At 42.8% G+C, this 21,564-nt stretch overlaps 1 protein-coding gene across 1 annotated transcript; it reads left to right on the plus strand.

The window, feature by feature from the left end:
* Window positions 1-10,210: 10,210 nt before the first annotated feature.
* LOC311498261 (putative E3 ubiquitin-protein ligase HERC4) lies at window positions 10,211-21,471 on the plus strand. Its single transcript, XM_084558784.1, has 23 exons — window positions 10,211-10,627; window positions 11,728-11,878; window positions 11,959-12,035; window positions 12,178-12,405; window positions 12,536-12,627; window positions 12,734-12,861; window positions 13,006-13,157; window positions 13,393-13,448; window positions 13,534-13,625; window positions 13,716-13,775; window positions 13,910-14,006; window positions 14,092-14,266; window positions 14,939-15,090; window positions 15,260-15,379; window positions 15,501-15,599; window positions 15,739-15,918; window positions 16,914-17,054; window positions 17,151-17,317; window positions 17,500-17,566; window positions 17,683-17,747; window positions 19,378-19,561; window positions 20,561-20,663; window positions 20,755-21,471. Exons 1-23 carry the CDS (start codon window positions 10,411-10,413, stop codon window positions 20,982-20,984), a joined length of 3,033 nt encoding a protein of 1,010 aa, XP_084414910.1. The 5' UTR covers window positions 10,211-10,410; the 3' UTR covers window positions 20,985-21,471.
* Window positions 21,472-21,564: the final 93 nt, after the last annotated feature.

Here is a 21,564-nt window from a genome sequence, read left to right on the forward strand (position 1 = left end):
TGAAATAGACTACTTTCTGGCTCAGACCACAACAGCAGATCTGGCCGTAGTCGGGTGCTAGCTATCTCAGCTGGAATAACTAGTTGTCCATTTAAATCCGCCCTTATCTCCCAGGTTCCTCCTACTCTTAGCTGTCCCGTGTTATGCCTGATGCCTGCTAACTAGCCTTTTCTCCCTCCCGTACAAACTTGGTGCGTCTATTCTCTCTGTTAACGGCCATGGAATTTACATTCACCCCGTTTTTCCTCAATTGCAGCTGCTAAACATTTCAGTACCTGGTTGTGACGCCAGGTATAACGTCCTTGGGAAAGACTGACCTTACAACCTGTCAGAATATGGCTAAGCGTGCATACACAAGTGCACAGTGGGCAGGCAGCATCCTCACCTATCCACTGGTTTAGGTTCTGGGGAGTTGGCAGCACATCATAAGTAGCCCCTATCATATATCTAATCCTGCTAGCCTTCATGCTCCAAAGCTCTCTCCACTTCAACTTCCTTTTCTCCACAGTCTTCCAGTTCACCCATTGACCCTGCTTAGCCTGCGACGCTGCCTTAGAGCATCTAACTGCTTTCTCTTGTTTCTGTACCTCTTCCACTACCACCTTTCTCCTTTCTACTGCTGATGCCTTGCTCCACAGAGGTTTCCCTGCACACAGCCCTAGGCCTCCACGCCCTTGCTGTACATGGCCTATGATATGCACTCCTAACCACTGGATCCTTCGACTGAGTGAGAGTCATTTCCAGTCTAACTTTAGCACACTTAAACTCCTCTGTTAGGCTGGTAACTGGGAGCTCCAGAATGCCTTTCCCATACAAGGCTGTGCCGCTTAAGCAGCGTGGGAGACCAAGCCACTTTCTGATAGATGAATTAATCATTCTTTCCAACTTTTCTACCTTTGAGAGGGCAACCTCATACACTGTCAGCGGCCACATTAGCCGGGGCAGTAGACCAAATTGCAAGCACCACAATTTTAACTACCCTGGTAGCTCTGACCGGTCTATGCTTGAAATGCCTTGAATCATTTCCTGCCTCAACCCTTCAAACTGCGCCTTATCACTGAGACTTGCATCATACCATCTTCCCAAACTCTTCGCTGGCTTCTCCAGCACTGTGGGAACTACCTCATCATTTATAACAAACTTCTTATCTACTATCTTTCCTTTAACAATTTAAATACCCCTAGATTTAATAGGCTTCACTTTCATCCTAGCCCACTGCAGGTTGCTGTTTAGTTTATCCAGCAATCTTCTGGTACAAGGAGCGGTTTTATAACCTTTATTTAACCAGATAAAAAACCCATTGAGATCAAGACCTCTTTCACAAGGGTGACCTGGCCAAGAAAGGCAGCAGCACACGTCATGGTAATCAGGACAGACAAACAACAATAACAAACAACCAGTAAAAGATGAAACATGAAAATATAAAAAATTTAAGATGCGAGAAATAAAGTGCAGAGGTTGTAGGTACAGTAAAAGTTAAGAACATAGGCACTGTTCGAACGATTTCCATTGAAGTTTTTTTAAAATAGAGCGGAAAGCTTCCAGTGAAACAAGTTCTGACATTTTCAGTTCAGATTGGAGGGCATTCCAAGCAGAGGGGGCAGAGAAGCTGAATGCTTTTTTACCCATTTCAGTTCGAACACGAGGAACAGTAAGATGCAGAATGTCATTCGATCTCAGGGCATAACGGCTTTTAGTTCTCTGAAGAAAAGTGCATAAATACATGGGAACCAAGCCAAGAAGAGCCTTATAAACTAAAGTCAACCAGTGTGTATAGCGTCTTATGTCCAGGGAAGGCATGCCAGCTTTTGCATACAGTTCACAGTGGTGGGTGAGGCGGCTACAACCAGTGATAAACCTCAGAGCACAGTGATAGACAGGAGTCAAGGACTGAAGGCAGCTGGTTGAAGCTGACATATACACAAGATCTCCATAATCAAGCACAGGCAAGAAAGTAGCTGACATCAGAAACTTCCGAGCTCTAAGGGAAAAACATGATTTGTTTCTGTAATAGAAACCAAGCTTCACCCGTAATTTGGAGATCAAATTTTTAACATGCAACTTGAATGAAAGCTCCTCATCAATAATGAGTCCCAGGTACTTATAGCTGGTAACCAGCTCTAGAGTTTCACCCCGGACAGTTCTGATTTTGGGGGTATTCTCCAAGGGAACAGATGACATTGAGAAAATCATTAGTTTGGATTTATCAGCATTTAAAACCAGCTTCAATTTCTCCAAACAAATCTGCACTTCATCAAAGGCGGACTGCAAAAATTCAAATGCCTGAGCAATCGAGTGTGAGCAGCAGTAAATTACAGTGTCATCTGCATAAAGATGGTATGAGGCATTTGACATGTTTGCACAGAGATCATTTATGTAAATTGTGAACAGAATGGGTCCTAAGACTGAGCCTTGAGGTACACCTTTTGTGACCTCAAGAAAGGTGGAGCTAACTCCAGCCATCCGAACACATTGTGTTCTATTTGCCAAATAATCAGCAAACCAAGAGGCAGCTTGTTTGGAGATGCCATTCTTGAAGAGAGTTTCCAACAGAATATTGTGATCCACAGTATCAAATGCCTTAGACAGGTCAATGAACAGAGCCACACAAAACTTTTTTGAGTCCAATGCCTCAAACACATCGTTAAGGACTTTTAGAGCAGCAGTAGCAGTGCTGTGCTTCTTCCTAAACCCTGACTGAAGGGGATTTAGAATGTTCCTCAGTTCCAAGAAGTCCTTCAGTTGATCACAGATCAATTTTTCAAATACTTTGGCTAAAATACATAATTTTGAAATAGGCCTGTAATTGTTAACAAGTGAGGGTTCACCACCTTTTAGCAGTGGGAGGACAAAAGCAGATTTCCAAACTTTAGGAAGTTTGTTTGTACTGAGACTTAGATTAAAAATACTCGTTAGAGGCTCAGCAATTAAGTCAGCAGCCAGCTTTAGAAAAAATGGATCCAAACTATCTGGACCAGCTGATTTTTTGGAGTCCAAATTTTTTAGCGCACTATGGACCTCAGAAATAGACACAGGTTCAAAATGAAAAGAACAATCAACAGGGAGACAGCTTTCAACAGAAGGTTCATCAGTTAAAATGGTGCTTTTAGAATCACTGTTAAAAAAATCAAACAAGTGCCCTGCTGAGATAAAATGTTCATTAAAATAATTTAACATGGCACATTTATCGGTCAGGTTTCCAGTGTCTTTGACCAAAAAGTTCGGCAGTTCATTAGAGGGCATAGCACCAGAAACAGATCTCACAACGTTCCAAGATTTCCTGGGATCATTTAAATTTTTGGTGGTTTCAGATAAATAAAATTCTGATTTAGCCCTCTTAATTAAGGAGGTACATTTGTTGCGGAGTTGACGAAAATTGAGCCAATCAGCCTCCAGTTTTGTTTTTCGTGCTCTGGCCCATGCAAGATCTCTTTCTTTGAGGAGGTTTCCAATTTCAGTGGAAAACCATTGATTGTTTCGCCCCTTTATCCTAAACTTACGTAAGGGAGCATGTTTATTGATTAACTTTGTAGATGAAGATGTAAGATGCCCAGGCCTGATCTGGCTTTGAATTCATCAGGGGTACTAATGTTTTTCAGAAAGGGCCCTGGGTTAGGCTGAACATTGCCTGATAGTAAGAGGAGAAGAAGGATAAAACATTTTCGTTTTATATTAGAAGTTGACTCCTTATCATCAATACTGGAATTTACCAAATCAATGAGTGAAGTTTCTGTGTGTATAAAAACTGTCTTGCAAGACAGATATACACATCAAAGAAAGAAGAGATACGTGAATTTCTCCTGGCAAGCAACAGGACAGCATTGGATGTTGGTCCAATTTACCAATAGCCAGTGAGGTGCTGGTCACTGACCTGGAAGGACCCAAGGGTGTGTGGGGAGCATGTCCTTGAACCCCACTACCACAGTTCGACAAAACCGACCCACGAGAAGCAAATGAAAATACAAGAAACAGTGCAAAAATGAGCTTCATTGTTTTGTCTATAGATATAATGATAAGTAAGGCAAACAACAGATAACATTTGGAGCGCAGCAAATGGATTTAGCCAACAGGTTCACGCTCCTCCAGCGAGCTCTAGCGGCTAGCGGACTCCGACGGCTAGCGGCTAGCGAGCTCCGGCGGCTAGCTGCTAGCGGGCTCCGGCGGCTAGCGGCTAGCGAGCTCCGGCGGCTAGAGGGCTCCGGCGGCTAGAGGGCTCCCACCAATGGTTTGCGGGCTCCAGCACCCAGCAGATTCCGGCAGCCAGTAGACTCCAACCAGCGGGCTCCAGCGGATAGCAGGCTCCAACCAGCGGCAGGTCGACTCCAGCGGACAGCAGACTCCAAGCAGCGGTATGCGGGCTCCAGTGGCCAACGGATAGCCACAGTGGCTACAGGCAGCCGAATACCTGTTTGCCAGCGGACAGCAGCTCACGACATCAGGAGGATCCAGCCCAACATCCAGAGCCAGTAGGTAGACCAGAGATCAGATCAGTCCGGAGACGCCGACGCCGAGATAGCCTCCCATCGATCTACAACCCACGACGGAGGACCACCTGAACGGCGGCGGGAGAGTAGATCACAACCTGGACGAGTCCGGGAAATGGCCCACAGGAACGAGACAGATTTCCAGCGAGGTGACGAGGTGTCACACAGGGATCCGCACAAGAAAAGCGGGCTTTGTTGTGCTGGGGGTTTTGGAAGCCAGTAGTAGCAGGTAGGCTACATATGGTAAAACCTCAGTTGCGACTCCTTAACTCGCAGTGTGGTGTAATTTATAAAATCGTTCAAGGAATTTAAAGGGATAATAGAAACGTAATGGTAGATCATTAAGAACGCTTCAAAACCTCATTTAAAAACGACCTAAAACAACCATAACAGAGAGTAACAGAGAGTAATACAAATACCGACGTGTGCATGCGGCCATCTTGGAAGACGTTAGAGTCGTCATATCGTCCATGTAGGCCCTAATTGGGGGGAGGTGAAGCCCTCCCTGCAGCCTTTTTCCACCTACCACCCATTTGGAAGCCCTAATAATGACCTCCATTGACATTGTAAAGGCTAGTGGAGAAATTGCACACCCTGCCATGATGCCTACCTAAAGCTGCTGCCATGCTGTAGTGTACTCTGCTGTGGTAAAGCAGAGTTGAATGTCTAAAAAATAGGCTTTGACTAAGTTTTTTATACTACCTGGAACTCTAAAGAAGTCAAATGCTTCCCATAATAAACTGTGTGGTACTGACCCAAAAGCATTAGCCAGGTCTAAGAATACAACATGCAGGTCTCTCTTCTCTTGCTTTGCTAACTGAATTTGGTGCCAAATCATACTGGTGTGCTCTAAGCATCCAGAGAAGCCGGGGATCCCAGCCTTTTGCACTGACGTTTCAACTAGTCTGTTTTTCACCAAGTAACTGGACAACCTCTGTGCCACAACACTGAAGAAAATCTTCCCCTCAACATTAAGTAGACTAATTGGTCTAAACTGGCTTATTTCCAACGAGTCCCTCTCTTTGGGAATAAAAATCCCTCCTGCCCTGCGCCATGCCTTGGGAATAAGTTCTTCTTCTTCCATACTACCTTCATCAATTTCCACAGGAACGTCAGCACATCTGGAGCACTCTTATACAGCCGGTAGGGGACCCCATTAGGTCCCGGGGCTGAAGAGGCTCTTGCGCGCCTTACCACTTCTTGAACCTCTTTCCACCTTGGCGGGCTGTTGTCACACTGGCTACCTATTTTACCAATAGGTGGAATGTTAGAGGGCAGTGCCATCTTTCTAAACCTGTCCGTGTCTTTATGCACCTCCTCCAAATACTCCTCAAGCTTCTCTTTTGGTACCGTAAGGTTACCATTCTTTTCCTTGCTAAATAGTGACTTCACAAACCTAAATGGGTCCTCATAAAATGCTACTCTAGCCCGCTCTTTACTTTTCCTATTTTTCCTAATGTTCTCCGCCCTTCTTAGCGCTGCCAACCACTCCCTCACATATGTAAACAATCAATACCCGTCTTCTCCTCATCTGTAGCTTTCCTCCACTACCTCTTAAGGAGTCTCCTCTCCTGGACAAGCCTATCGATCTCTTGCTGACGTCTAGATCTAACTACCTGTCCCTCTTGTTTCTTCTGTTTTTCAACCACACCAACTCTTTCCTTACCATAATCATAAATGAGATCTCCCATTTTCTCCAACTTACTCTCCGCCGTCCCTTTACGCCTACCTAGTGCACTAACCAAATCGCTATTGATGTCCTCCCACTGTCTACTATCAGCTGCACCTGGCCATTTGATCCTTGATTTGTGACCGCTAATGTTCTCCCTCTTTAGCTGGCTGGCCTCTCTGTCTGCCTCAGTGCTTGTACCTGCCTCAACGTTAGGGGTGCTGATGTCCTGCGAACTGTGGGTTACTTCCTATCGCTGGACTTCAACCAACTGACTTAACGCACTTCTTAAGAAGTAGCTATCAATGCGGGGTCCCTGTGTTCCCTCTGCCAAGCACTTTTTCCTCCCTTGATGGATTCTGAGGCCCTTCATCGTTGTTATCTTTTGCCAGCCACACACACAAACCTGCTGCTTCTTCCCATCTCCATCTGAACTAGTGGCTTTCAATAACATGCTATGCCTATTCAGTGTCAAATTCATTCCAGAGTCAAAAACCGTGTCGGTCATAGGTGAGTCATCTTCTGCCCCTGCTCTCGCTGACTCTAGGGGTATTTTATCATTAGTCGTCTTCGTAGCAAGGTACGGTGTAGCCCATGGATTATTAAAGCCTGGGCTACTGCCACAATGAGTTGCTAACCCTTTGTAGCCCCGGTGTGGACTGTTCCCTCCTGTCAGCTGTCTTTCCATGCTGTCACTAGGTTTTTCCCTAATTGTCAGCTGCACTATTCGCAACAGTCACTAGCCTAGGCTAGACATAACATTCATTAATACACAGGATTAGATGTTACAATCCCCTGTGCCCTGTCCAGCTGAGAAACCCTAACAAACCTACAGTTATGTAATATGACGCTTAACCTACAATCTAAATGAACTAAGTAAATGCTGCTGGCTTGTATGGCCCGCTCAGCAGCAGACGCTTACTCAAACCTTGTGAAATATAAGCTAATCAAATGCTGCTGGCTAGCTTAACCCACAATCTAAATAAACGCTGCTGCAATCTAAATGCTGCTGGCTTGTAGGCCCACAGAGCAGCAGAGGATAATTCAAACATTGTGAAACATAAGCTAACCTAACGCTGCTGGCTTGTATGGCCCGCTCAGCAGCTAACCATAGCTACCAAGCAACATGAAGACATCAGGAACCTGGCCTAAACAACAGCAGTATGCAGCATGTCATTGGGGTTTTCAAGTGGGCACCTCTTTTCACCAATGTTTCGTTAAGTTAGGCCCACGACACCTCAAGAAGGCTTAACAGTGAACTCCAGTGTCCTGGAGTCACCCCCCTCCACACTGCCACTGCACAACCCCGTTTTCCTCACCATTCAATGTCTATCAACAACTAATATTTCAATCATTAGCCTAGTCCTTTTATGAACCACGAGCCAAACAAACAAATCTACCATGGTTCGCCCTGTTAATGCAGACTAAACCACAAACAAACAAATAAAACTACCATGGTTTACCCCGTTGATGCGGACTAAACCACGAAACAAACAAATCTACCGTGGTTTGCCCCGTTGATGCAGACTAAACCACGAAACAAGCAAACAAATCTACCGTGATTTGCCCCGTTGATGTGGGCTGAAACATGAAACAAACAAACAAATCTACCATGATTCGGCCCGTTGATGCGGGCTGAAACACGAAACAAACAAACAAATCTAACGTGATTCGCCTCGTTAATGCGGGCTGAAACACGAACCAATCAACCACATCTATAATGATTTGCAAACACACTAAAGTCACGCAGCCACCCTTACCTTTAGCTAGCTTCCCAGCTAGCATGCTTCCTACGTACCCATAGCCACTCGCTCGCTCTCTCTGCTGCCCGAGACATGTTACGTACCGCAGTCCTCTGGCTTTTTCCCCGTATGCCCAGCTCGCTCAGAAGGGCAATCGCTGATTTTGCTACAAATCCACGGCAGCCCACTTCTATCGGGTGGACAAAAGCTCTCCAACCGTTCTACTCTGCGTCTACTGCTAACTCTGCATACTTGGCTCTCTTACACTCGTTAGCCTCCTCAACTCTATTTTCCCACGGGACAGTGAGTTGTGAGTAGACTACTTTCGCTGGCTCAGACCACAACATCAGATCTGGCTGTAGACAGGTGCTAGCTATCTCGGTTGGAATAACCAGCTGTCCATTTAATTCCGCCCTCATCTCCCAGGCTCCTCCTACTCTTAGCTGTCCCGTGTTATGCCTGATGCCTGCTAGTCTAGCCTTTTCTCCCTCCCGTTTATTCCCTCTGTTAATCTTGTTTTTATCTCAAGAACAAAAATGACTCATGACTCAATCTCAAAAAAGATTTAAAAACATAACTAATCAACATATATGTTGAAGCGGTGCAAAAGTAATTTGCATTATAGCACAGACTTACTGACGCAGACTGTTTCCACGTGTCTCTGTCCCCAGATAAAGTCTTGGCTAGCAGACAGCGATCCTGTGGTGTTCACCTATTTTTGCAGCCTGTTGATCAATACGTCGCCAGAACGTCTGCTGTCCGGCTTGTGTCGTCAGATAGCTCGCAGTTATCACTACAACTCTTCCTCTGTGCAGGATCCCAGCTTCTCTTGTGGCACTGATTTGGATGATCCCGCCTGTGACCCCAGGGTGAACGTGTCCAACTCTCGTCCAGAATCTGCTCAGGATCCTGACACTGGATCCAGCACCAAAGAGCGTGTTTCTGGCTGTAAACCTAAAAAATCACATCCAGATCCCAAAGGACTTAATTCTGGCATCATAAAACCTGACCTCTCTGAACTTAAAGAATGTTTCTCATCACTTTTCAACCTCCTGCCTTCTAGTAAACATCCTCTTATTATCATCCTTGATGGCTTGGACCAGCTTGAAAACAAGGCTGGACCTGAAATGATCAACAGCCTACCCTCCCCCCTACCTCCTGATGTCAAACTAATCCTCTCAGTCACCTCCAAACGAACACATCTCCTGCAAGCTGTCGGACAACATTACCCACAAGGCAGTGAGAAGGAGTTTGGGCAGGGGTGTGTCCAGCTGGGAAAAGAAGTTGCAGTTGTAAGTAATGTATCTATTGTATATATTTATATGAAAATGTTTCAGAATTGGAAAGATTATAAAAGTGTGTTATAGTTAATGATGAACATGACAACAGTAGTGTCTCTAACTGCATCATTTGTTTTAGCTCCAGCAGGTCTGGCTCCTTGATGATGACTCACATCACTACAGAAAAATAAGTAACCGAACGTTTAGCTGATTTTCATTCTTTCATCATCTGTAACCGCTTGTCCTGTGAAGTGTGACGAGAGGCGGGGTACACCCTGGACAGGTCGCCAGTCTATCGCAGGGCTAACACAGAGAGACAGACAACCATTCACACTCACAAAAATCACCAATCAACTTGACGAGCATGTCTTGCTCACTCAGTGGGAGGATGCCGGAGTACCCGAAGAGAACCCACGCAGACATAGGGAGAACAAGCAAACTCCACACAGAAAGGCCCAGTCTGAACCTTCTTGCTGTGAGGCATCAGTGCTAACCACCATGCCACTGTGCCAACCTAAATGACTTTCATTTCAGTGAAAACATAACCAACATCTAATTTCTCTGCACCTTTTTTATGCTAATGTTTGCTAACACCAAAATGTAATGATGACACAATGAAAGACTTTGTCACATTTTTTGCTGAACAATGATGAACAATAATGTCAAAAATGTTTTGTGTTCTTATTAATTACTGACCAGTATAATGACCAGTATCCAGTCAGTTTTCTGTTCTTTCATCTTTCATTTACGCACGTTCTCGTGCTGCCTTCACGGAAAGCTGGTAGATTTGAGAACTGCTCTGGTTGTGCATTAGTTTCACCCTCTGAATGTGTGTAAAGATGGCCAAACCCTCCATAACATCACACATACGATTTTTGAATCTCATTGTGATATCCATCTTGGCAGTGGTTCCACCTAACTTCTGCTTAATTTAAAGACAGGTTTTGACTTTTCATTAGAATATCTTTATTTTGGGTATTTTCCACGATCTAAATCAGCCTATATGTAAAGAAAGAGAGAATTCATATTCCTGATACCCCTTAAAGTCTCTATGCCACCTTTCTTTCTCCCCCCGTGACTATTTGTCTAGATCCGCCCTGATCCTGAGTGCCTCCGAGGCGCTTCAACGGGTAACTGTAATAATTTCCGACAGCGTTTGAAAGCATCATCAGCTGAGATAAAACACCCACAGAGACGTGCACAACTCAGTCCATCAGGTGTTGACATTGGTAGACATGCAGCTGTTCTGTTGGGGAGACAGCTCCAGTGGACAGTTCGGTCCGCAGGAAGCTCTCAGCCCGGCGTCCTGGACCGTGCCCGGGGTCATAACCGACATCTGCTGCGGGGACCGACACACTTTATTCCTCATTGCGGATGGAAGCGTGTTGTCATGTGGGCACAACTCGCAAGGACAACTTGGAAGAAAGAATAAAAAAGATGAGAAGACGCCAGGTGAGTAAAGTTGGCGTTTTCAAAAGTTTTCGGAGCAGCTGGAACATAGGAAACTGGTTTGTTTCTCTTAGTTTTTTTATTTTTATTATTTTATTTATTTATTTTGTTTTTGTTTTTATGAAGGCGTTTAAATGTAAAGGAAAGAATGTCTTTATCGTGGGCTCATAATCTGATGGTTGCGTTTAAAGGAAGTTACCCCCCCCCCCCCCCCCCCCCACACACACACACACACACGCACACAAACAGACACACACACCCAACAAAGATAACTAAGTGAGTTTCAGTTTCGTTTCATCTCTGTCAGTCTATGTAACGAAAGCGAACCACAACATATCTTGTGTCGAGTTCAAGTGCACTTGGAAAAACTGGACATTCAGCATTCAGGGTTTGGATACAGTGGAGAGTATTTGATGTACGAAATGTATAAATGTCCAAATATAGGTGGAATAGATAAATACAATAATTCCGATGTATACACTGAAAAATAAATTGTGGAAAATAAATTTGGATTCAGTATGTCAGTAAATTAAGCATGTATTTGCAATTGAACTTCATCTTCATCTTCTATACCCGGTTTTGTCATTGAACTATCAAAAATAATTATACTTCCACCATTATGACCACTGACCATCTTGTGACAATACAATGTTCTGCTGGGAAACATCTGGACCTGGCATTCCTATGGATGTTACTTAGACATGTACCACCCACCTAGACCAGACCAGACACCCCCACCCCACAGCAAAGATACAGCAGGATGCAGCCTGACACAGGCACACACACATAAACGGTTTAATAACAACTCAAAAAAACATGAAAATCTGCACAAGGTGTTGACCTGTCCTCCAAATTCACTAGATCCTAAACTGATCAAGTATCTGTGGGATGCACTGGAACAAGACTGATCCACAGAGACCCCTCCCCTCAACCCATAGGATGACTCAGAACTGTTGTGAAGGCACAAGGGAGACCTACACAATGTTAGGATCGGTGTACATTTTCACATATTATTGATGAGTATTACCACTAATATTAAAACTGAATGTTTTTGTTGTGCTAGATTACTGAAATGACTTGTCCAAGTTTCCGTCATGTGTCAGGTCGTGTGGAGGGGCTGGGCGATGTGTTGGCGATGGCTTGTGGTGAGGACCATTGTGTGGCTGTGAGCACATCAGGACACTTGTTCTCCTGGGGGGCAGGAGAGGATGGACAGCTGGGAATGCTACCACCGTGTAGCAGACACCAACCAAGGCAAGAATCCAGACCAGTGGATATGCATACTCAAGGCCGAAAGTCATATTTTAACAATTTGTTGTCTTGTGACCTTGCAGCCAGGTTCCCCTACCGTTGCCCATGTTAATAATTCAAGTGGCTTGTGGAAACTCACACTCCCTGGCACTGGCCAAAGGTACGACAATGCACACACTGATGGCAGATTTGCACATTTATATATTTACACCGGTAACTCCAGTTTCCCAGCTTGTAATGTCTAATGTAACAGTAAGTTAGTTTCATTCTTTCTTCTTTATTTTTCTACACTGTTTCCAAAGGGGGAGATGTCTTTTCGTGGGGTTCAAACAGTCATGGTCAGCTCGGTCTGGGGAAGGAAGTGTCACTGCAATACATCCCGAACCTGGTGCACGCTCTGACCGGTGTAGCCGTGACCCAGATTGCTGCCGGGGGGACCCACTCTCTGTTCCTCACGCTCTCTGGCCTGGTGTACTGCTGTGGGGCCAATAAATGTGGCCAGCTGGGGCTCAACAGGGTGGATGAGAAAGGTACAGTCATTTAATTCATCTCAGGTTCTCGTTCATTGGTTCTATTTCAGCAATTAGCAGATTGACCCTCGCGGTGGAGCCCACTGGGCATTATCAGACATGTCAGTCATTTACAACGCTTCTTTAACAGGCAGGTTCAACATCTGTGCGGTGCCTGCACTCAGACCTCTGAGAGTCTGCTTCATAAGCTGTGGAGAATCCCACACTGCAGTGTTAACAAAGGTACAGACTTCACTGTTCTCACCTCTATATGTTGGCGTTTTTCTACAGAATGGCACAAAACTGTCTGATTCCAGCTGACCATTAAGGTGTTATCATGTGATTCTAGGATGGTGAAGTTTTCACTTTTGGAGAGGGAAGCCACGGACAGCTCGGTCACAACTCCACTGCTAATGAAGTGAGACCCAGACTGGTTGACAGTCTGGATGGACCCGCCACCCAGATTGCATGCGGCAGGTAAAAACTATACTGCCACAGTCATAAATCATCACATTTATGGTCACGTGGAGAAGTTCAAACTAGATGACTGTATTTAAATGCTAGTCAAATACCAAATACTTTCATATTCTGTCAGGTAACTTACTAAATCACAATTCCCAGGCGTCACACTTTGGTTTTGGGCTCCTCTGGACACGTGTGGGCTTTTGGCAATGGGGCCAAAGGTCAGATCGGAAGGGGAGAGAAACAGGGCAGTCTGACTCCCACATTGGTTCAGCTTCCATGGACCGCGGACAATGCAGCAGCACCCAATGGTATGTATGAACAGGCTAGCAGGGGTCAGATTTTAGTATAGGTGTACATGTTCTTGTTCACATTTTTCCACTTAAAGAGTAACAACAAATTTTCCAGGAGATGGATTAAGTAATGAAGAACTTCCTCCTTATTCACGGATAGTTCTTCAGATTCAACAGATTCAAGCCAAACCGAAATGTTTCATAAGACTAACGGACTTAAAACTCAATTTCTTGCTTTCATTTGTTTAATCAGACTTGAAAATATCAGCTGGGTGGAACACAAACGTCGCTTGCTCCGCACCTGCAAGGGTAATGTTTAATGACTTAAAAACTCAAATATTATAAAGATTTTCTCAGAAAAAAAAAAAAAAGTACTTAACTTTTTTCTTCAAAGAACTTGGATCGCTTGCAGACAACCGGACGCCTGGATGAGACAAAACTGCAAAGATGGCTGACAATGAGCCTCGGTAATGAGGAGGCCAGAAGGTAATTTGTCACAGCTCTGACATATTAAATATAAACAACATTAACTGCTGTGTTTATAAGACTTTCCTAATTCTTTTTTCCCTTTAACAGTGAAATAGCATCAATGTTCTTGACATCTTCAAGTCTTGTTGCAAGTTTCACAAAAGCCAGGTACGTCTTTTTTTTTATGGTTTTCTTCAGGGTATGGGAAAGAAAGTTCTAGCTAAAATAACAATAACTCAACTAACTACAATATTAATACTGCCAGTTACTTGTTTATTTTAATGCTATGTGTTTGATTTCAGTGATTCTCCGTTAGAAGCAGGGGCTTTAACTGTGGACCTTGAGGCTGCTAGCAGAGTTTTTGATCAGCTGTTGGCTGTACCATGGATCCGACAATCAGTTAGGAACATCCTTTGATGTTTAACATTTCAGACACATGAACAAATCTTCCATTTGGTAACATAGATTTTTTTTTTACATGCAGATAGACTTGACGAATCCGATTGGCTTGGTTCTTCCTTCTGGAGGTGCCTTAAAATCTCCAGAGATCATCCTGCTTCTGCTGACGTGCCCCCTTCTGGAAGAAGATGCTATCCATGGAGTTTTGCCTCTTGCGATCCTTATATCACATCTCAGTGAGAAGACTCGGGCAACACTAAGTAAACAACTACAGATTTATTTTCATTTTTAATCAGTGTTTAATTTATACACCAACCAACCACAACATTAAAACCACTGACAGGAGAAGTAAATAACATTGATCATCTTGTGACGATGTTCTGCTGGGAAACGTTTGGACCTGGCATTAGTGTAGATGTTACTTAGACATGTACCACCCACCTGGACCAGACAGGACACCACCACCCTATAGCAATGACACTCCTTAATAGCAGCAGCCATCCCCAGCAGGATGCAGCCTGACACAGACACACACACAAAAACAGTTTATGGACAACTCAAAAAAACATGAAAAACAGCACAAGGAGTTGACAAGGAATTCACTAGATCCCAAACTGATCAAGTATCTGTGGGATGCAAAGGAACAAGTCTGATCCACAGAGGCCCCTCCCCTCAACCCATAGGCCCCCACTAGTACATTCATCTTACCACACACCACAGGACACCCTCAGAAGGCCCATGTCCATTTTCTGATGAGTCAGAACTGTTTTGGAGGCACAAAGGAGACCTATACAATATTAGGAAGATGGTCATAATGTTATGCCTGACAACCCCACAACCCCACTTCAAAGAAACTAAACATTTCCTTTAATTAATAATTTGTAGGTCAAGTTGTGTCAATGTATTATGTGTGTTTTTGTTTTGTTCTGCAGAGAGCTGGTGGTCTTCACTGTCATCCTCCTTACTGAAAAAGCACATCCTGGTCTTCAAAAAGGCCCTGGCCTTCATGCTAAAAAATGGCCTCTTAGTCACCCACAACCCAGGAGTCAGATACTTGCTGGAGGGCCTCAAGCTACTCTACAAAGTCAGTGCGAGTTTTCAAAGTTTCAAATTGCTAGTTTTTCTTTTATCAATAAAAAGTTGCTGGGACTATAAATTGTAGGACTGTTAAAGTGAAACTTTATAGTGCATTGATGAGGTTATGAAAGTCATTGAAATTGTCTGCTTTATTGTTTTAATGGATTTGTTCACAGGCGAACAAAGCTGGAAAGTCCTACAAAGTCCCACTGAGCACTTTTTATGTGGAGGAAATCGTTGGGAATGTCCAGCTGGTCGAGGATGTCGGCCTTTGGAAAGCGTTTTCTAAAATAGAGGTAAGAACTAACTGTAAAGTTTACATGATGCTGACCCATCTGTGTGTGCTGAATAGATTAGAATTTACGTTGCACTGGTTTTTGCTGAAACTATTTCTTTGTAACTTGTCTTTTATTACAGGACGAAGAGGGCACACCTGCAATCTTCTGCCGCTACCCATTCCTTTTCAATCTGGTTTGCAAGGTGGCAGTTTTTAGCATCGTAGCACGCGTATCGAAGGTGCAGTACAAATATTCAGTACTTTAAAAAGCTCACTAATATGAGCATTTATTTTAGAGAATACCTCACATAATCTGTATTTATATTAAAAGTGATATTTTCTGGGATTTCTTTATAATGGAGGCTTTTGTAATTACAGAAGAGGCATAATATGGAGCCTGGACTGGCTATGATATGGCCTCAAGAAACTTTGGGAGATCTCCCAGAACCTGGCGCTCCCCCGGTCTTCCAGCTGACTCTCAGACGAACTCACTTGGTCGAGGACACCTTCAGACAGCTCGCTGCAGCCGACCACTGTGCCTTCCAAAGGGAACTTGTGGTAAATGCAACAATAAAACCTGGCCAGCTTTTGTGTTAAAAGACCGAATGTAGAAGATTCTCATTCCTTCATTTCAGGGTAATTGAAGGTGCACTCCAGCCATTTCACTGGACACAAACACTCGATCCCACACTTCCCGGAATGCAATGTGGACTACATCCACACAATTTTTTTTAAAAAACACAAAATGTTGGCTCACCCCATTTTAGTTTGAAATCATTGGGTTGTGTTTTGGTCTGGACGGGAGAAAGTTAGTGATTTCTCATCATATTTTGAAAGGTCTCGCATTTACAGCATCTTCAACACACCCCTCCCCTTTCACCAAATGTGATGCCTTATTTGGATTCAATGGGCGTCCATTTCAACCAATCAAAGACCTCCATCCCACCAGGATTCTCGAGGATCCATTGATTACCGTATTGTCCCATTGGAAGAAGAGGTCTGTCTTCGTAGTGTAGTATAGTATGGGCGCTCAAAGCAAGAAAGATTGTTGAAAAGGTCTATTTCTCTCACGTCCTTTCCCCCAGATAGTCTATTCAGTTCTATTAAAGCAGTAGCTTCTCTCTCTGGTCTACATACATGTACGCACACCTTTAGTTCCAATTTGTCGAGGATGTTTACAAAGACTTTGGCTCTGAACACTTTAAGAACTGGCCTCACAAACTTCAAGGTATAGACAGGTATAGACTCTCTGATGGTATCCATCTCCAAAATGAAGACCTCTGGAAATGATAATGCAGACTCAGGTGCTCAAAACTAGTCTGAGTACCACCTCTGTTCTTACTTTTCACCGTTAATGTTAATCCTTTGTAATATTTTCCACAACTAAACAACCAACCCTTGACTTCTTCTTTACACCGGCACATGCATTCTGTATGCCTAGTGTATGTCAGTGGTCATGTAATATTCACTTTGTGGTTGAAAATAGGGACAGAGATAGATTATTTCTGAAATAATGTTATTATTGATAATTGATGTCATTTTCTCTATCCTAGGTGCAGTTTGTGGATAACAGGAAGTTGTCACTTGTCGACAAAAAGGACTTTTTCCTCCATGTGTTCAAGGAGCTGATGAATCCCAAATCTGAAATTGTCATGTACAATGAGAGTGAGACTGTGGCCTGGTTCCCTCCCAAAGTAAGACCAGCTTTTGGTCCAAAATTGTTGTCGAGGTCAAGCAACACATTTCAACTAGACTAAATTATTACTGCTCTTTATTCACCCACTGAACAGCCAAAAAAGGAGGAGAAGACTTACTTCCTGTTTGGCGTTCTGTGCGGCCTGGCTCTGTACAACCAGAACATCGTCTACATGCCCTTTTCACAAGCTCTGTTCAAGAAGATGGTCCGTGTCAAACCCTCACTGGACGACATGAAGGAGTTTGATCCTGTATTGGCAGAGTAAGAGCGATCTAAAAATGCAGAACTGAACAGCTTTCTTTCGCACGTAGTTGGCAATCCTCCTGTTATGTAGATTAAAACCCGAAATATGTATAGCAAAGATGTAGCATATTTGGAGCATTTATAAAGCACATGTGCAGGTCAGTATAACTAATCAGTGGCAATGTTTACTTTGACTTCAGGTCTCTGAGGTGCATCTTGGAGGACTACACTCCTGATGAGGTCCTAAAACAGGAGATTACTTTCACTGTACGTTTTCAGAATTACAGTTTGGATTATTGGCAGTTTTATTCAATACTTTTCTTGAGATGCCCAGATGTATTGATGAAATATTCCAGTCTTAATGTAATTATTATCTTTTGCAGGACCCCTGGCGTGGTGTTGAGCTTGATCCGAAAGAACCTGGAAAACCTGTCACTGGTGCAAACAGGTGTGTTTAAACAGAAATAATCAAGGAAGCAGTCAGCAGCACCCATGACCATTAACCGTATATAAAGATGGATGAACCGTCCGTTGATGTCAATATAGGTTTTGGTTGTCATCTCTGGTTGGTATCTTGTTAGTGCCCGACTCCTCCTAACTCCCGGCTAATTTAAAAAATGGGCGGCATAACGCCCAGACACACCAAACCTGCAAAGACTACAGTAAATGGCCAGGTGTAACATATGTTCTACACCTGTGTGAAAGGGAATAATTCTACTGGCAAAGCTGGAGAAGCTACCATTAGATGGGACATTCTCAGTCATCCAGGTCATGATGTATCCCAAAGACAAAGCTAAAAAAGCAGTTGGACTTGTTGGGTTTTCTTTAAGATGTTTTACCACTCATCCAATTTGCTTCTTGAGTTCTTGAGACAGCTAGCGACCTGTGATGGCACCCACCCGTCTCTCAAGGCGGGGGGTGTGCTATCTAAGGCACCTCAAAGTTTGATTCAATTACGACTCAGGGTGCTACGATTCAATTATTCAACGATTATCGCAATTATCATGATTGTCATGATTATCTCGATTTTCGATTAATCTTTTTTTCCCCATTCAGGATTTCTATTTTTCTCACTCCGTGGCTACTTCATACTTTTAAACAGGGTAGCTTTGTCAGTGTCCATTAATTAATAAAAAAAGATTTGGATCCGTCTCATATAACCGCCCATGGCCCATCAAAGACGACTCAAGAATTATGAATCTAGACTTCTATTTAACTGGCTCAGTTGAGTCCTACCACATTTGATTCTTATATAATCAATAAACGGCACCATTAAAACATCTTACGTCTCACTCGGCAGCGCAGTAAACTAAGGCACCCAGCCACTCATTCATTTACGCACAATATGCAGAGAAACGAAACTTAACCGACTCATAACCGAGAGCAGGGATCATCTCAGAGAAAACACAAATGCTCTTAATCTGTTGCCACCTACTGCCAGTCTAAAGACTAACCGACTGCTAACCGTAACCTTAACTCATAACCGGATTCCTGCTTGCGTGCAGCTCGTGGCTTCACTCGTGGATCCCTGCTTTCTCGCGGTCTCGCATTATGCGGTCTGGCAATATGAAAAATAATCGTTTTTGAACATTTATGAATCCTTATCGAATCGTCATGTGTCGCATCGTGATGAATCTAATCGATGGCGCACACCCCTAGCATCTACACATTATGAAAAACAATGCAGTTTTATAACAAATCACCTCCCCTACAATTGTCACAAATGGGGAAGTTATTCTCAGGACCAAAACAGTTTTTTGTACCAGGCCGTAAACAGTTAGCCATTTGAACACTTGAGAAACTGCAGTTTTTGAAACTTGGACTTGATTTTCTGCCCCAGAAGTGTATGCTTGCTCACAGCAGCAACACAGATAGTCATTATATTTCTGTCAGATTGTGTGTCCAGTATCTTCCCAACTTTCATGTGTTTTCTGTTTACGGCTATAATTATAATTATCCGTTCTCATGTCAGATGAAAATCCTTGGCATTGAGTAGTTGAAAACCAAAACTGAACGCACACTTTGTTATTATGATATGTTGGACCTGCTTATATCCTTTGGAATTATTTTCTTAATAGGAAAGAATTCGTAGCTGCCTTTGTCGACTACGTCTTCAACAAATCAGTGGAGGGAATATTTGAAGCTTTCCGAAGAGGGTTTTTCAAAGTGTGCAACATTGACGTGGTGGAGTTCTTCCAGCCAGAGGAGCTGCAAGCGGTGATGGTGGGCCAAGAAAACTACGACTGGAACGTGTTCAAGCAGGTATGCTGAGGAAGATGCTGAGATTTATATTCGCACACTCGTTTTCAATTAAGATATTCAGAATTTCCCAGTTACAGGTTTGGGTGAAGTGCTCGTGGGGAAGTAACCCAAGATCAGGAACTGAGCAATGAAATATTTAATGAAAACCAACATTTTAACCTCCTTAGCATTATAATTTCTACTTTTTACTTTTTGAATTCAGGGTTTTGTGGTCATTTCGTTTCCCACAACATGATCGTATTAATTAAAAACCTCAACAAATAAAGAGGACTTAACTTTTAAGCAATAATGCTTTTAAAGTAAGTAAGTTCATATATGTATCATGACATGAAATCAAGTGAAATACCTGTAGTATTTTTATTTTGAAGTTGAGGGAAAAAATACTTGAACAACAATCTAATAACATTCAATGACAAACATACTTACATTGTTAAATTGCAGAAGTATATGAAATTTAAAATGTACTGACATGATATTATTAGATTATTAATACTGATCTTTTAATGTGTAAGGGTCTTTTGACTGTTGCAGCCAGTCGAATTGGATACCTTTGTAGAGTTGTTCTCAACCTAGTGGCTGTCTTTATTTTCATTTGATTATTTAACATCTTGGGCCTTAAATTATTTAAATTAAACCGTTTAAAAAGTTTAGAGGGGACGTGTACTCCTGGAGATAACTGCTGGCGTCTTGGACATCTTAAATGTGAGGCCCCAGTTTTTTTTTTTTTTTTTAATTAGGACGCTCAAGTCAAAGAGACTGAAGATCACTGCTTAACGGCTTAATTCCTACTTAACTGTTCACATACACTAAATAAAATATATATACTGTTTTTTGTACTATTAGTGGAATACTAGGGCTCATGTAAATGCAGAGTATCGCTTTTATGTGCAATTGTAATTTACAAAGTGAGTGCATCTGTCAGATAGAAAAAAGCAAACGTACGTACGCACATTTTAAAACCTTTGTTACATTAGATTATTATTTTTTAATTCGAAACAGAACACAGTTTATGAAGGAGACTACCATGCTGGACATCCAAACATCCTCATCTTCTGGGAGGTGTTTGAGGCAATGACACCGGAGGACAAGAAAAAGTTCCTCTGTAAGTAATAAATATTTTCCTGATAATAAATTCCCTTTTGATTGTTTTCCGTCTTACCACATCAATTTTATTTCTTTTTTGTCACCACCAGTGTTCGTAACAGGCAGTGACCGCGTACCCTTCCTGGGAATGGAGAGCATCAGGATGAGAGTGGCCGTTTTGCCCAACGTCAATGAACTCCATATGCCAGAAGCGCTCACCTGCCACTGTCTGCTGTTACTGCCCATCTACCGCAGATACCCAGTCAACAGGACGATGGAGACCAGGCTTCTTGAGGCTATTAATCACAACAGAGGCTTCTGGAAGAACACTGAAGACTGAAGTTACCAAGGCTTCTTCTTCTTAAAAAAAAAAAGTTGGCGACCTAAAAAAGTTTTGTTTTTTTTGACTATATATTCTGACCGGTGTAATAATATAGATACTGCTATTTTAACGTGTAACATAAGTCCTTTCTATGTGTAGGCTTTCACCAGCAGTCCATGTTGTCATTTAGTAGCATGAGAGTAGTTATCATGTGTAACCCTGCCTGCATTTGTTCTTTAATTTCTGATGCCACTTGCACATGTTAAATGTTTTAACTTTTTTTTTTTCTTTAAATATATCTCCACTTACACTGCCGTTGCTGCTCCTCTGACATGATAACCTCACTCTTTAGGACTTTATATGAAGTCTTTGCATTAAACAATCTTTCCAGTTAAACACGCTTCTATTTTTATGTTCAAAAACAACAAAGCTAAACTGTATGTTGCTTTCGGAAATCATTTATTTTCTCCCACTTGTATTGTAATAACCAGCCAAATAAAAGTTCCTATGTGCTCTTCTGTCCTGCAGTTTATCAAGTTTTTGTGGAAATGTTATTTTGCTAAAAACAAACTGAAAACACTCATCTCCTGGACACAGT

Source organism: Chelon labrosus (assembly GCF_963514085.1).
Source record: "Chelon labrosus genome assembly, chromosome: 13".
Taxonomy (NCBI): domain Eukaryota; kingdom Metazoa; phylum Chordata; class Actinopteri; order Mugiliformes; family Mugilidae; genus Chelon; species Chelon labrosus.

Bases quoted from the DNA above. Each gene is read 5' to 3' on its own strand.
- LOC311498261 (XM_084558784.1), top strand. From the start codon at position 10,411: ATGCAGCTGTTCTGTTGGGGAGACAGCTCCAGTGGACAGTTCGGTCCG. The intron at 12,862-13,005 runs GTAAAAACTATA...CACAATTCCCAG, and splicing joins ACCCAGATTGCATGCGGCAG to GCGTCACACTTTGGTTTTGG. The intron at 13,626-13,715 runs GTAATTTGTCAC...TCCCTTTAACAG, and splicing joins GGTAATGAGGAGGCCAGAAG to TGAAATAGCATCAATGTTCT.